The sequence below is a fragment of the Gordionus sp. m RMFG-2023 genome, chromosome 2 (genome assembly GCF_954871325.1).
Source record: "Gordionus sp. m RMFG-2023 chromosome 2, tfGorSpeb1-WG-v2, whole genome shotgun sequence".
Taxonomy (NCBI): domain Eukaryota; kingdom Metazoa; phylum Nematomorpha; class Gordioida; order Chordodea; family Parachordodidae; genus Gordionus; species Gordionus sp. m RMFG-2023.
In genome coordinates, this window is record NC_088776.1 from 44,713,733 (window position 1) to 44,731,559 (window position 17,827).

The 17,827-nt window shown below is 25.5% G+C and overlaps 1 protein-coding gene across 1 annotated transcript in view; it reads right to left on the reverse strand.

Annotated features, from left to right (window-relative positions):
• LOC135924372 (annexin A6-like) overlaps window positions 1-16,095 on the reverse strand; it is a 53,132-nt gene extending 37,037 nt beyond the window's left edge. Inside the window, exons 1-11 of the mRNA XM_065459428.1 lie at window positions 16,050-16,095; window positions 14,229-14,380; window positions 10,797-10,896; window positions 10,676-10,737; window positions 10,512-10,634; window positions 6,867-6,998; window positions 6,447-6,531; window positions 696-790; window positions 531-644; window positions 176-266; window positions 5-84 (exon numbers count right to left, since the gene is read on the reverse strand). Coding sequence (XP_065315500.1) covers window positions 5-84; window positions 176-266; window positions 531-644; window positions 696-790; window positions 6,447-6,531; window positions 6,867-6,998; window positions 10,512-10,634; window positions 10,676-10,737; window positions 10,797-10,896; window positions 14,229-14,380; window positions 16,050-16,095 — 1,080 coding nt within the window. The remainder of the gene's footprint in view (window positions 1-4; window positions 85-175; window positions 267-530; window positions 645-695; window positions 791-6,446; window positions 6,532-6,866; window positions 6,999-10,511; window positions 10,635-10,675; window positions 10,738-10,796; window positions 10,897-14,228; window positions 14,381-16,049) is intronic.
• Between the last annotated feature and the right edge of the window lie 1,732 nt (window positions 16,096-17,827).

Here is a 17,827-nt window from a genome sequence, read left to right on the forward strand (position 1 = left end):
AAACTTGGCTTAATAAGACAAGTAAATCTTCCACTTTCCCATGTGTATCTCCTTTAATAGACTTTGCTAGATCCTTTTTGTACACTTAACATTTCAAATTACATTAATTAACATATATATATTTATAATTTTATATTTTGTATTTAAATAAATTAAAATGTTTATAATTATTAACATCGCTTATAAGCTTCGCGTAGGGCATTTATTTGTTCTGGTGAACGAGTTAGCATGATTTCCAGTAATAAATCAAAATCTGTACCTAGCCCCTAGTCAATAAAATAAAATAAATTTTTAGGTCTTTATTTTCAAAGAATAATTTAATCAAAGTAAAAAAAATGAATGGAGATATTCCAAGATTTTATCATAAAAAAATAGCATTTTATTCTTAGTCTTAGAATTTATGTATTATAAAAGATTTTTTAATTTTAAGATTAATAAATATTACATTATATATTATGATAAATTAATTTTGATAATAATTGTCTCTCAATATAAATTAACAAATTATAACTCATGTAACAGGTATGTACTTTAATAGATTTTCTGATTAATTGGGCATCGTAGTCGTTAGGTGGGGTCATTAAAGCCACCAATAAATTTTGATAATTCCCAGTTGTGTCACCTTTAATATCTTTGATTAAATCCTATAAATTTAGAATGTCAATTATTAAGTATGATTAAATTCAAACTGTTACTCTTTTATATATCTGTCTATAAGCTTGCCTAATTTGCTGTCTTTGAACATTGTTCCTCCCAGCTACGATACGTATCAACTTTTTATCATTTGTGCCTGATTTTTTTTTTTTAAGTTGTTAATCTAACAGTAATATTCTTCTTACATAGCTAAAAATTCAAAATCTGAGTCTTAAAAATGAAATATGCTTAATGTTTATTTTATCATAATTACATTTTAAAATGAGCTTCTAAATTAAGAGAAATGTTTGCATAGAAAAACATAAATATTCATTATCATATTTATTACCGATAGAAATATTTGATTGTGTTTTCAAATAATTTCGAAGTTTGTTGAAAATATAAATTCGATTGGTTTTTTACAAGTGTAGGGACAGAAAAATGACATGAACAAAAATATATTTAGAAAAAATTTATCAATTCACGAATTGATATAGTATAGAATAGAATTTTTTGAGACAGTTTTTTTTATTAAAACGAAACGAGTGTAGTAATTATTAAATATACAATAAAAGGGGAAAACAAAGTAAGATTTTAATTTATTACATATTGATAAATAAAGAAATTATGTTATATAAATATAATTTGTGATGAAATATGAAAATTTTTTTTGATCTTCTTTGAGAATACTCTAGTAAGTTTTTTGTTTAAATTTCATCTAATAAATCTTTTTTTGTAAAAAGTCTTTTTTAAATTTGAAATTTTTTAGAATTTCTTAAATGTAATCCATTTTATATCTATTTATTTCAATAAAAATATATTAATACTATAAACCATTATTAAAGCTTTTATTAATAATCTTGATAAAATAATAAATATATAAAAAAATATAATTAAAATTTATCAAATCATTCCATTTGTTCCTTGTACTCAATGTTGTACCTTTTTAGAACATAAAAAAGTCAACATTAAAATTATTAATACAGATCAATTATGAGGATTTCTAATTAATCAGTTGCCCACCCTAATATAAATTGCTTTGCATTTTTAGAACATAAAAGTCAACATTAAAATTATTAATACAGATCAATTATGAGGATTTCTAATTAATCAGTTGCCCACCCTAATATAAATTGCTTTGCATATGATTGTAAAAGTTAGTAAAACCATAAGGAATAAATCCACGCAAGAGCTAAATATTCCCAACAATTTATTTGGGACGGGGATTGATTGCTCGATATTTATTTTCCAAGACTCCAAAAAAATTTTCGATGGGAAGTTGAGGTGAATATGGTGGTAGGTACCTGTAAGGTATTGATAAAATAGCTTCTATCGATAGATGTATTAACTAATACAATGATTGCATCCGATGGTAAGATACTAATAAACTCTGTCATAGAATCACTGAATAATAACCCATTATAAGCTCCTTCGATTATCTTGTAATGGATTACCCCTCCAATCCAATTATAGAAAGTATACCTACATTTTTATTCTTGGAGGATAAAATTTTTATCATTGGACGGTCATTGTATGACGACTAGGGGTAGATTGGTACAGCATGCAAGTTTATTCCAGTTTTATCTAAGAAATATAAGTTTTCTATTGGGATATTTAAGTTCTTTATAAACTTATTTGACGAATATTAATTGTCCGGGAGTATTTCTCCTATCAGACTCCTTGCCAGCTGTTTTTTTGGACCAATATTTTTGATATATCTAATAATAGTTGTTCTCGTTTTTGTACTTGTAGGGGACAAATTTTCTATCATTTCATGGAAAGTAAGAGTGTTATTTACATTAATAAACTAATGTTGTTTCTTTCAAATATGGTAGTACTTCCTCTTTTTTGAAATATTGCATTCTTTTAGAGGATCTCCATTTATTTTTGGGAATGTGTCGTATCTAAATTTATGGCCCTATGCCGTAGACATTTTAATACATTTTGCGATATTATATTTTCATTTGTTGTTTTTCAGGCATTGCAGTATTTGTGTATTCTTTTTGGTCATTATATTTTCGACGAAGATTGGGAGTTTTTATTTTCATTTAAATTGGAAAAATTAGTATACTACTATTGAATAATAAAAATTCTATAATAATCTTCTTTTTTTTATTACTTTAGAAAAATTTAAGATATTTTAACACATTTTTTTATTTTAAATTAAATTTCCAACATAACTTATTTTTATATTTAAATAGACTTTTAATCTTAACTAATTGCTTGTCCTTATTTAATTTCAATATGTATTAAATTAAAATAAAATCTCACATTGTCTACCCTCTCTTATTGTATATTTAATAATGACACCCGTTTAACTATATTAAATAAACCATAGTTAAATCATTTTTAATGTGGTTGGATAAAATATACTCAGCCATCATAGTTTAGTATTTTAGAAATAAAAGAATAAGATACTATCAAATCAATACCTGTATCATACCTCTCCTAGCCATTGTAAGAGCCTACGATTGAATTTATGTGTTAAAAATGTAACCAAAATAGATATACTCCTTTATTCAACCACCATTTTTATAAGGAGGTTAATAAATACTATGGACGCCAAAAATTTAGTTTCGAAAAATATGGTAATTTAAAAAAATAGTATAATTCATTCAGTAACATATTTAGGATTTTCCTATAGGGGGAAATTTTTGGGGGATTCTTCGCCCCCACATATGTTTGAGCTATTCTATTAAATTATTCATAATTCAATAATAATTTTATTAATATTTTTAGCTTTTAATTACTAATTCGCGCTTATGGATATTTAAAGAAGAAAAAAGTTATAACTTAATTTCTTAAACCTATGCGCCGCCAATCAAATACGCCGCCGGTGGTAATTTTTGACCACGCTGATGTAAAAAATTCGGCGGCGTGATAGCATAGTACATATTTTTTATTAAAAATAAAATTTATTTTATATATTATTTATGAATTGTAATTAGAAGAAAAATAATATTAAATATTTTTTAAATTATTAAAAAATGCGATTTTTAAAATTAATAAATATTATTTGCTATAAAAATATTTGATTTGTAACAAGTTGATATGTATTATTAAGCTAGTAATTTACAAAAAAGGCATTTAAATATTATTATATATTTTATTCTTTTAATTTTTTATTTTCAAATCTTTATAAGACCATTAATTATTATATAAGAAGTAATACAATATTTTCCTAATGCTATCTACAACTCATCTTTAAAATTTATTTTTTTATCATAAATGGAAATTTTAATTAATGATTATTATTTTATTGTCATTATAACTTATATAAATTGACCTCTTTTTTGGTTACGCCGAAAACGCCGCCGTTTAAGAAAATCACGCCGGCGCAATTTCTTTCTAACCTTTTATTCTAATAATTGGTCAACATCACTCTTGTAATTTTTTAATGTCAATCAGGATTTTGATGATTTTTTATTTTCTACTATTTTAAAATCTTAATTATATTGACAACATTATAGAATTCAATCAATCAAAAATCTATAATTCCAAAAGTTACCATAAGCTTACATATTTTTAAATATCCTAACTCTGATAATAATAAATCCATAGTCTGGAAATTTTTGCAAAAGAATTAGAGAAATTATTACTGCTCTAAGATATAAAACTGCAAAGGTTGAATTTGAATTCGAGGAATATCAAAGAAAATGCCTAAGTACAATACATTTAACATCAGACATGTTAGATCTTGACAGCATTGATCCATACCCGGATACACGAAATTGGCAATTCCAATGATAATAATAACAATAATTCTACACATATGAAAACCTTAAAATTAAATATCCCAACACGTTGGCATAGTATATTAATTATGCTAGAAAGCCTATCTGGATTAAATAAGAATTTAATTTATAATGTTTTGAAAAGAATTGGGAAGCACTTTCTCAAATTATGAATCTGAACTGGTTGAAGAACTATTAGCATTACTTTCAAAATTTAAAGAAATTGTCGAATTTCTTTCAGTACAAAAAGGGCCTACTTTAAACTTGGCGTTACTTTTTAGAAGTGAAATTGAAAAACATTTAATACTGAATGATAGTGATAGTTCTGAAAATATTTCACTTAAGGAAAATATGCTAAAAAAAACTTGCGTTACGATTTCCGGTTTGTAATCTGCAAATAATATTATATAAGTATATTCTTTTATTTTTTATTTAAAATGATCTAGGTATTGGCTTCTCTTTTAGATCCAAGATTTTAAAAATTGACAATTGTGTCAAAATATTTAATAGAGCAAAATTGCTCAGATTCAGAATTTATTTACACTTATAGAGAATGATGATAATCAGGTAGTAAATATAGCTAATGAGGATGAAGATGTATTATTAAATTCAAGTTATTTGACAAAATTTGCAAATAAACATTCAACATATATAAATTATGATTCCAAATTAGGTGACTTAGAACAAGAATGCTACAGTTTTCTTGGAAAACGACATATACAAGATATGGACGTTCTAAATTTTTGGAGCGAAAAGAAGAGTGAACTTCCCAATCTTTCCAGGCTCGCCAAAATAATTCTTTGCATCCCGGCGACTAGCACACCTAGTGAAAGAGTTTTCTCTACCGCTGGATTGACGTTAAATTCAAGGAGTTCATCATTATGTCCCAAAAATTTAAATAAAATAATTTTTATACATGATATTTATAAAATTACGAAATCGATTTTGGATATAATAAATGAATATTAAAAAATATGCTGAGATATCTGTAGAATAGTGTATATATTTATTTGTTTTTTTTTTAAAAAATTAATAAGCAATTAAAAAAATTTATCTTATAAAAATTTATATATGCGCCGATTTACGTCGATTTAATTGACAGCGGCTAAAAATCGGCGCGCCGCCGATATTTCGTCGGCGCGCAGGTCTATATATAAACATAGCAAGACTAAACAATTATAATGAATAGTCTTCCCATAGCTTTTGCTTAATAAATTTGATTAATAAATTTGATCATAGATTTCCAATATCAGATCTTCAGGTAGTATTTTAAAATACATAAATTAGTTTTTTTTTAAATATTAATAAAATCGTTAAATTATAGTTATAAACATAATAAAAGCATAAATTTTATCTTAAAAGTGTTTCCAATGAATTTATAATTTTAAAAAATATTTAAGTTAGAAAAATAAATGAGGCCGCCTCGCCGCCGATTTTTGTGGCGGCATTTAAATAGATTTGCCGCAAGCTGATCGTTTTAAAAAAAAGAAACGCCGCCGCCGATGATGCTGTCAGAGCACAGGTCTAGATATATTATATTTAATAAATTTTTTTTTAAAATGTAATATTAAAATAAAGTTTAGTGACATATTTCTTTATAAAATTTGCTTTAAAATCTAGCCTCAGCTTATATTCTCATACAGTATAAGTAGAATAAAATTTTTTTATTGAAAATACTAATTGTAGTATGTATAAAATATTGACTAGAAAATAATTTAAAAGGCAAGTTTTTATAACTTCTTATCAAATACAATATTATACAAAAAATTTATTAAATACTATAATTATAATGTGATTTATAATTTTCGTGGGGAAATTTGCCAATTCATCAAGAATTAAGAAAATCCTGGATACTGACTCACACAGGAAAAAAAATTTTTTTAATTTATTTAAAAAAATAAATTTTATGTTGGAAAATTAATATTCAAATATTTGCAAAATTTTGATTGGGGGGGTGGGATAAAAATCTTATTAGCTTAAAATGATATTTATGAAAACACTAAAATTTGCGATGGAGAGGGAAATCCCCCCCCCCCCATTGGTAACGCGCCTGAAATCTAATATAAATTAAAATTATACCGATTCCTTTTATGGAGCTCCTTAAGGCTCTAGCATCGGTTTCCGGGTTAAAATTAGGGGCGGGCTCGATTGTACCTCCGGCGAACTTTATTATTACAATAATGATAAAATGAACAATATCCAAAAATGTATTTTGATTTACAATGTAACTTACTTACTTTAAACTCTTAATCTAATTTTGATAACTAATAATAATTTCTAAGAGCAAAAATATTTATTCATGAATAAATTATTTCTTGATAAAAGTTTGTCAGATTTGAATTTTAAAAAGGGTCTTAATCTTATTATTAAACTACTCATAATATTATTTAAAAATTAGTTTCTAATTAGTTAAGATTCAAACAACATGTATTAGAGCGTGATTTATTAAAGCAGAAAATTAAACTAGTTTCTTACAGCATAAATATAAACTTAGTTAACCCTAGATCTTGTTGCCTCTTGTCCATTTAACAGAATAAGGCTTTGAATGCAAACAAAAAACAGGAGAATTAAATTTGACCTGTTAATAGTCATCTCACCACTGTTATCGTTGAAAAAATTAATATGAATAAACTATTTCAAATAAGGAGCAAATAATAATATTATAAAGGTTTATTATCAAAAAGGTTTAATTATTTAACAGATGAAATTATTAATTGAAAAACGATCTGTCATTATTTAATAATTATCTTTTTGATCTTATTTGCTGAAAAAAATTGTAAGATGGTAATTATCCTTTCAGCGTTTAAATGATGATATTTGCAATTTTTAAAATAAAATTTCAAGGTTTATTAATCATATTATACAAAAAAAATTAAATCAACATTAATCTTTGGAATAATAAAGTTTTCATTGATTATATACTATATAAATATAGTTTTTTTAAAATCTACTATATATTTAATTTTCCAAATTTAATTTTAACTATTATTAAATATATTATGAAACCATGGTTAGATTTAATAGTATGAAACAATGCATCAAATCATTATTATGAAACGTCATATAAAAATCAATAAATAAATAAATAATGCTTCTCAAAATCTATTTTAATTTAAATAGATTTTCTAGTGGTATGTCGGAATATAGTCAAATCCAATAAAATAAATTAATCTTGTATTCAATAATATTACAAACAAATTATATATAATATTCATTTAAGGCAATTTAGATTTTTTCCCCCTAGATTCCATTATCATAATGTAAGCACAATTAAACTGACAGACTGGCCCTGAATCTAGTAGCACTTATCCCTTAGGATACTAATAAGTGAAATATCTTAAAAAAAATTATATTTAAAGATAATATATAATCTGGAATTTTCTTAACCTTTATTGGTCATGTAATAAATTTAAGATGTTAATTAATCAATACAACCTATAATAATGTAGGGAAGACCAGGATAGAGCGATTGATGGGTTATGTTAACGCGAATAGGTTTTAAACCCTTGAGAATAAAGACTTTAAATTTTGTGTGAAGTTTTAATTTTATATTTAATTTCTTATACATGTTCATTTTTTTAAGAATTTTCCTGGTAAAACAGTATTTTACCCAAAAACGATAAAAATTTCTCTCTAGTTTATTTTTCATTTAGCAAAATATATTAACGTTCCTAATTTAAAGATTGCAATACTTAAAGTTATAGCTATATAAAATAAATTTTATCGTACGTTTTTAGCTTAACTAGAAATCACGTATGTATAATATTATCACACTTTTTAGATATTTTTTATTAAATTTTTTAGTAATTATTAATAATTTTTTAAAATTTAAAGCACTTGTTTCTAGATATTTTTTATTTTTAACCCGACTTTATTTCTTTTACCGCATATTTCTATTTTCCTTAACTTTAATTCAATTTTTAAGTATTATTGATATTTTTTAATTAAATTTTTTAGTTACTCTTATTGATTTTTTAAATTTGACAACGAATTTTTATTCATTTTACTCATGTTATGGCCACATTTAATTAACAATTTAATGTGTGTGAAATTCTTCCCAGCATTTTAGAATTTGTAAACATGGAGATGTTGTTAAGATACCCTCGATAAAGGGATGTTGGCTATTTGGTTGATTTAATATTTAATACAACGCATATATATTTTACTATATTCTAAGGTTTTACCAGCGGATACTAGAAAAGGCAATTTTAATTGTGACAAATCTGCACTTGTTTTCAAATATATCAGATTGAATGCTAGTATCCTAGTCCTTTGGTGAAAAATAATCAAAATCTTTTGTTAAAGGAAAATTGCTCAAAGCATCCTTTTAAAAGTATTTAAGTGGCAAATTTATCAACATTTGTGTAGATAGTTAAACAAATATTACCTACATGTTATAAAAGGGGTTAGTTTGAATGACCAAATTTCCCATTCAACTTGTCTAAATTCCCTCAGTTCCTGTTCTCTTGTAATTTAAAATAGTTTTTATAAATATTACTTATTTTGTGCTCTCTCCCTGGCAAAAAAATGAATTTTTACAAGTTAGAACTTGAATTATGTTTACAACTTTGAATGTGCATAACTTTAGGTCCTATTGAGAATTTGATGAAATTTACAAAAAATATTTATAATTTATCCTTCTCTCAATCTTTAAAATTTTATTGAATTACTTTTAGAATTGATGATATATTAGTAAAACAGGCATCAGTTCAATTGGATCACAGTATATATGAAAAAAAATTTCTATATTTAAATAAATTCGGGCGATGCCGGTAGGACTAATAAGACTAATTATTTTTATTTCGCTTCAAGGGGACAAATAAAAGAATAATTAAGTATGTAGTAAGGTCGGATAGGGCTAATTTTTTAAAAATTATTTCGGGTCGAGGCGAGTTCGAAAAATTATCGATGCAGATCATTGTCGTTTAATAAGCATGCTAAGCCAAAAACTATTTGACAGGATTCACTATAGGGGATGGGATATTATATAAAACACAAATATCGTTTACGAACGCTTTCAATTTGGATGTGTTCATTTATAACATTATTATATTTAACCCTTTCACAATGCATTTTTGAAACCTTCATTTTAAAATCATATTTCTGCTCCTAGCGCGAGTTACTTTGTCTGAAACCATAAAATAATAAATTAGATATAATTTTAATTATTCCAATTTACTACACAAGTTATATAATATTATATTTGTATGAGTTAATCATATATGACATTTAATATTTTTAAATTTACCAATCTTAAAATTTAAAAAGAAATTCTTTTATATTTTTAAAGCTCTAAAATTATGAATTTTAAAGGATTAAAACATATTTAATAAATGGACGTTCAATTAATGCAACATTCCTCTTAATTTAATCATTTTTTAAAATTGCTACGCCTCCTGATATGGTTGGCGGAGGTGGTATCAATATAATACTACTTTGGAAATTTATGCGAAATAGAGGTAATAACACAAATGTTAGGACCTCGATGCGCATCCCACTATAAAAAGTAATGAATTGAATGGTCAGTTGAAAGACAGGATATTAGATTTTGTTATCTCATTTATATAAGAGATTAAACAGAATTATAATTAAGATTGATAAGGGAGGCCTTTAAATTTAACTATAATTGACTTGAAATATAAACTTAAATAATTAGCTTCAAAAATATATTATAGTATAGTTAACCTAACCTTTTTTAAAAATCCTTTTTTCATATTTTATTATTTTTTGTATATAATTTTACATATTTTGATTTTATGTTCTTATATTTTAACCAATGACTTATATGTCATTGATTTTTACATATGATGGATTAAAATTATGATGAAGTATATATATTATATATAATTTATATTATTATAATAGAAATAATATATAATTTGTATAGATGAAAAACATCAATATATAATTTTAAAAATTGATATTAAGAAATAGAAATAAAGTATAATAAAATATATATATAGTATGCCATGATGGAAACAATAAATTTCTATTTTCATCGAATCAATCATTTGCGAATATTGTTAAGACCATCTAAGGTTTTCGATTTCCTCTGATAATAGCTACCAAAAGCTTTTGATAATTTCCAGTTACATCACCCTAGGGTTTTAATTTTTAAGCAATCAATAATATCTAAAGTTTTACCCTGACAGCTTTCTCTAAACTCTTTTTATATAACCTATTATATTCGCTTTTAATGTCTTCCAAATCTATCTCTGACCGAGACGTTATAATTTTGATTAAAACATTATCTTTTGTCCCTAATCTCTATAAAAAATTTGTAATAAAATTTAAGAATGAGTTTATACCTTCATAGCTTTACGCAATCTTTCAGCAAAATAGGTCGCTGGATTTCCTGTAACTTTAAATTCTTCATATAAAAAAAGGTTAGGTAATATTTGTTTTTTCTAATTTGTAAGTTATTCTAACTTAATTTCGCATTATATTGGGCACTTGGAGTCAGTAAGGCTACTAATAACTTTCGATAATTGCCTGATGTATCTCCTCTGATATCTTTGATTAAATCCCTCTATAAATAATAAATCAACGATTATTTAATGTTAATTTAAGCTATAACTGGGATAAAATACCTGTTATGGAAGGGGGGGGGCAAAAAATAAGTATTGTTTTCTATTTTTTTTGTTTTAAAAACGAATTAATAAATTATTTAAATTCGATTTTTTAAAATGCATTGAATAATTTACTATTTGTAATTGTACTAATCAAATACGAATAATAAATTATTCAATTTTTTAAAAGTTGAATTCGAAAATTCATTATTCGATTTCTATTTGTTTAATTGGCCTACAATCTTTCTGGAAAATATAATCTACCAATATTATTACAAATTTTCAATATCACAATCATTTTCTTAAGTATAAAAATGTATTTCAATTCATTATAGCCTAAAAATTATTTAGGAAGCCCCTTGCAGTGGTTTGCCTAACCCCGCTATTAAAATTTCAACTTTTATAAATCAAATAATTTCAAAAACATGATTATATTTTAAAAATTATTTATAAGAGACTTTTATAGAATATAGTTATAGATATCGATTCATATATTGTTCTTTATAATATCTTAAAAAACACAGGAGTTATAACTGATTTTGCAAAAATCGGTTCAGAATCTTATTATATGGGTAATTTTTTGATTGTTTTAAAATATTGGTCATAAAATAACATGTTATTTATTATTTTTCCCTCTTCTTTCATCTTTTTTTACATTAGGGGGAAAAAAAATTTGTTTTTTTACATCTTTAAATAAGATCCTTTTGAACTGTTGACTGTAAGCTCCTCTAATCTGCTGTCGTTGGGCATTGCTCCTGCCCGCGATAATACTTATCAATTTTTTATCATTCGTGCCTAATTTATTTATTTTATAAAGTTGCGCAATCTAAATAGCTTCCTTAAATATATAATCCAATATTAAACGGTCTCGCTATAATACAAAAGGTCCTAAAAGTTAACCCGTAGCCTGGCTCGGGCCTAAATTAAAAAAAAATAAGTTGGGGCCGGGCTGGACGAGGGCTCAAGAAATATTTTTAAAAACTAAAAATATAATATTCTCATATTTTAAATTAAAATAAAACGGTAATTAGAATTCTCTGGGATTAGGTCAAATCAAATTTTTGTATTCGATTTTATCCGTATGTATTTAATTTATATTTTTTTGATAAATTTCTAACAAGACTTAGCAGAAATAAAACTATGGCCTGATCCAGCTAGGGCTGACGAATACAAACTGATTCAAGCATAGGCGTAGCCATGGGATGATTATATCTTCGGAAATTTGCCTTTTACATGAATATCCTTTTGAGATAAATAAATTTTATCCCGCGCCCTCACCTCCTCTACCCAAGAATTTATGTAATATAAGGAGTAATTTTTAAAGAAAAATAAATAAAAGTTAATAATTTTTTAAAATAACTATAATTTCAAACTTTTAGAAAAAAGCATTTTAATAATAAATAAGTTAGAAGCCGAAATTATAATTTAAAAATATAACAGACGAAGGTCTGCAATATGTAGTTAAGATCCATGATGTAAAGTTAAGACTTCCAATAAAGGTTATGGGGAGGAGGTACCTAGCCCTTAGAAAGATATTGGCTACGCCTATGGGGCGCCATAAAATATTATGTCTAATGTTTTATGTAATACAATTTTACATATCTTATAAAAACGAAATGTATTACATACCATAAAGAAGTGATAATCTTATTAACATATCATGTATATTGAAAGAGTCAAATCTTTTGAAATTGATTGATATATATTATAAGTTAGCCTCAACATGTTTTTCCAATCAATGTGTTATTTTCTCAACTTTTATTTGTTTTTCAATAGTTTTTATTAAATTTTAAATATCTTATTTTACGGGAAAGTATTCCAACTTTCTATTTAATTTTACAATAACTTTTTAGTAATTTTATATTTATATCTAAAATCTATGGAATAACTAATGTAAATTATATAACAAAAATTATGAAAATTTTTTATATTAATCACATAGTTTGTTTTCTTACACATGCTAAACTATATTTCCATCAAAATTATAATTTTTAAATTTAATAAAGTCGGCAAAAAATGATTTATTGTTGAAATTATTGACTGAAAAATGTTAAAGCTAACATTATATACTTCTATGAACAACGTAGTTAAATAGAGTGAATTTACAATGACATAGAATAGATATATGCAAACAAAGAATTAACTGTATAATAAGATGATTATAAATTAAAGATTCATAATCTAATAAAAGCTGATCAAATTTATTCTATACCGATTCCTTTCACTGCTCTCCTTAGTGCTTTAGCATCTGCTTGAGGGTTAAAATTTGGAGCAGGCACAATTGTACCTCTATTCTCGGCAGGCTTTTAGTAAAATAAATAGATAAAGCAAACTATTAAGTGGAATAGATAATTTTATTTTATTAATCTTTATTAATTTAAAATATGGCAATATTTTTAGCTACGAAAAATTCTCTTATTCAAATTTTATATTATTTATTAGAATAATCCTTTGCCGGATTTTGGTAAAAACACACATTTCTGGTACAAATGGAATTATAGCACAATAATATATAAAGTTTAATCATATAATTTAATAACTCCAAATCTTGGTGCCTCTTGTCCATTTAGTAGAATGAGGCTATGAATGCAAATGAAAATTAGAATAAATAAATTTGACCTGATTGTAGCCATTAGAAAAAATAATATTCACTTCAACCTATTTCAATTAATAATGTATGAGTATGTTTAAAGAAATAAAAATTAAAAGTTTGATTATTTACCTTATAAATATTTTGGAGTTATTTATTAAACAAACGATCTGTCATTATTTTTGTAATTAAAAAAATATTTGGATTCCAAAAAATTTAAAATTTAATTATCCTTTTAGCGTAATACAATATGAATTATACAATATGAATTTTCAAATTAAATATTGTTAACAATTTCAAGGTTTATTCTTTAATGACATCTTTAGCTCCACCTGAAGCTGTCTTACCCACGATCTTAACACACCAATCTCTTTTCGAACCTTTAATTAAAAAATTTTTTAAAATAATCTCATCAAACCCCCCTTTGGAGTATATTCAACTATTACAGAATGCTGACTGTACTAGTGGCTATGAATGGTTGGAAGCATTACCAAGTCGTAACCTAGGTAACCTCTTATCAGATGAACAATTAAGAGTTGCCATAGGCCATCGACTTGGATGTAACATTGTTCAACCACATACATGCATCAAATGTAAAACATTAGTTGACTCCAAAGGGAGACATGGTCTAAATTGTATATATAGTCAAGGCAGGCATGCAAGGCATGCAGCAATTAATTTAGCTATTAGCCGTTCTCTTACCAGGGCCCGAATACCAAACATCCTGGAGCCTACAAATTTATCGTTAGATGATGGCTTAAGACCAGATGGTTTAACTTCCGTGCCTTGGTCTTTAGGGAAATCCTTAATTTGGGACTTCACATGCGTATCTTCTTTCCCAAAAAATTTAAATTCTAATCCGGTTGATATAGCCGAGAAAAAAAAAACAATGAAATATTCCAAATTCACAAATTATATTTTTACACCGATTGTCATCTCTTCCCTTGGACATATGCCAAGTGGAACTTTAAAGTTTTTAAAAAATATAGGGGATAAGATAAGAGCCCTTACATCAGAACCTAAAGAATCTTATTTCTTAAAACAAAACCTCCAAATCATAATTTTAAAATATAACTACACATGTTTTTTGGGAACTTGTAGTCCCCACCTCGGTTTTTATATAATATTTTATTTATTTTATTTTATTTTATATTATTTTATTTTAGTATTTTAACGCTATGTATTATTTTACACAAATTATATAATAAATCAGTATTCTTAAAAAAAAAAAAAATTTCAACACTTAATATTTAGATGTATAAAGTTTTATTTTTCAATTTAGAATCGAATCATGCCTATACATTTTTTGCCAACAATTATTTAAAAAGTATGTTTTAAATGTTCATAATATTTATTGACAAGTCGGTCAATTGCCCGGTCAAATTCAGTCTATTAACCAGTCAATTGACGGGAGGAGTATTTAATCTGGCATTAAAAAAGTGGCATTTTACTAACAATTTCTATTTCGACTTCCTCTTCAGAGAGTAATTGGTCGATTTGTTTAATATTCCACTAAAACAGAAATCCATTGAAGATCTCGACAACAGATAAATTGATTGAAAAATAAAAAAATGATAATGAATATGAATCAGAAAAGACTCTGCCATGGAAAACGAAATATTAATTTTGAATGACAATAAATTTAAAAAATATTATAAAATTAATATTATAATTTATTTTATATTGTCTTAAAAATATATATTTTAATTTATATTTGACCGGCCAAATGTCGGTCAAATACACAACCGTGTTCATAATCCATAATAATTAAATCAATCAGATTAAATGTTTAAAACCAATCCTAATATATCTATGTTATAAAGCATTTTAAAAATATGTTATTAATAAAGCTATATCTAATCAGCTTCTTTGACACCCATAAATAACACATGATTCACTTAGTGATTAGTCCCTAATCTCAATGGCGTGAGCAATTAATTTTGCACCCCAGATTCATAAGCCTATAATCTGAGGGGCTCTAATAAAATTATTAATAATTATTGTTTATTGAAGAGGCAAAGCATTTGATTTATATTTTTCATTATAAAATTTTAGCCTTCAATAAAAAAGTTATATTCTATAAACACTAATCAGATTTTGTAAGAATTTCTTTAGCGTATTATTTCCATTTATTATAAAATAATGTTATAATAAATAAAAAATATTACTAAGTATTTTATAAATTTATGCTTAATTATTGGCTTCTACGGAGATATGGAATGTCCTAGCTAAACTGCTCAGCTTAAAATTGAAAAGAGTTGGCGATACTTGATCCGACCAATACTGATTCATGCACTTATAAATTTAATAAAATATACTAGGTTCATTTTACCTATAGTTTAACATTTAATACCTAAATTTTAAATAAATTTTGGTGTCAGATCAATTGCAAGTATTTTAGAATCTGAATGCTATCGGGAAAATAGATTTGTCCTGTTGAAAATTACTGCATTTATTTAAATAAGAAACAATTGTCCAACCATGAAGGTAAAATTAATGCCCACTTCCAACCTTTAAAAAAACTTCTGAGCACAACCATAATATCCTTGCTCAACAAATTAAGAACCATAGTTTACATTTGGAACTCTCATAGAGCATTAGTTCCTTGGTTGACTGAACGCTAAAAACTATTTTGGAAATATTCAGAAATTAAATTGACCAACTGACAATGATATTAGATCTGATCGATGTATTAAACATATATGAACACTAAAATCTGGTAGACTGGTTAAGCCAAACAATGTAAAACAAGCTACGCTACCATCCAAAAATGAGCTTTACAAATTATAATAATATCAGTAATCGTGGTAAGCACTGAAATTTCAAAGTAACATTGAGAAAAAATTATATAAATGACCAATGATTGATAAAGGGTTAACTAGTTTATATTGGATCCGAAATAAGTAAACATTAAATTTAGAGGGAACAGACCAAAACAGCAAAAAACAAAGCAAAAAAATTATATTTTTCTAAATAATAATATTATACATATTTTCTGTAGTTTGCAAGTGAAAGTGTTAGCGCGCTACTTTTTTTTCAGTGCTGTAGCTTTAACGCGCTACATTTTTAATAGCGAACGGGCCAGACTGTATTTTAATTGAAAAGTTTTTTAATCCGGACAGTGCTTAAAAAGATTTCTTTAAAAAATACCCTGACCTCCGAATATTTTCAAACCATTAAATCGTCATTATTATATATAAAAATTAAAAATAAATTTAATATATTTTAAAAAAAATTCAGCCTTTTCCGGGGACCTTAAAATATAAAACCGCGTTTACTTGAAAGTTGATTTTCTGTCTCAGTTCAAACATGTTAAGTTTCAACTGGCCTTAAGATATTATTTAAGAATTATATTATAAATTAAAAATTACAATAAAGGATTAATATTAACATCTTATTTTATCATCAGACTCATCTATTTAATGATATTATAAATCATCTTTATTAACTGAATGTTAAACATGGCGTTATTGTTCACCCTAGTTTCAAGTTGAATTGGTTAGTGTTGCAAAACAGCCCGATTTGGCTAATTTTAAAAACTGCGAGATTAAAATTTTAGCCAAAATATTATGTAAGCCTTGAGATTTAAAGACAGATCCAAACTTTACTGGGATCTTTAAGGCAAAATCTCCAATCTTATTAAATTATTTTGACTAAAATCTTAATCGGGCCGTTTTTAAAAATCGACCCTGGCGTTTAATGACATTAGTGATATATTAGTTTGACTGAATCCAAAGGACAACTTAATAGAGGGTAACTTTAATTATTACTATTTCAAACCAGGATACCCTAGCCGGATCAAAAATGTCACCTACTATAGGTGATTTTTTTGAAATAAATAATAATACTATTGGATATCCTCTAGATCCATTTTTTAAATCTAAAAATACTCAAATGATATTTTTCATAATTTTTCTTATATAAAAAATATGTATATTAAATTTAATAATGCATTCTCAAGTTCTAGTATTGAACAACTATTTAGTATAGCAAAGTTTATACTTTCTCGTCGCACTAAACTTGTGGATAACAGTATAGAAATTTTATTATTATTTTAATTCAATAAAAAATAAATAAATTATATATATATTTGAGATTAAAGTCACATTTTTATAACAAAATTTTTTCGGTATTAAAAGCGCTCTACTTTTTTTGTAAAATAGCGGTAGCGATAGCACGCCACTTTTAAAAGTAGCTTTTAACAATACCGGCAAGAGGCAGTGAGAGTTTCTTGGTAGATTCTTGTAGCTACCCAATCTTTATTTATCATTGAAATATGACAGGACCTTCTGATTCTTTTT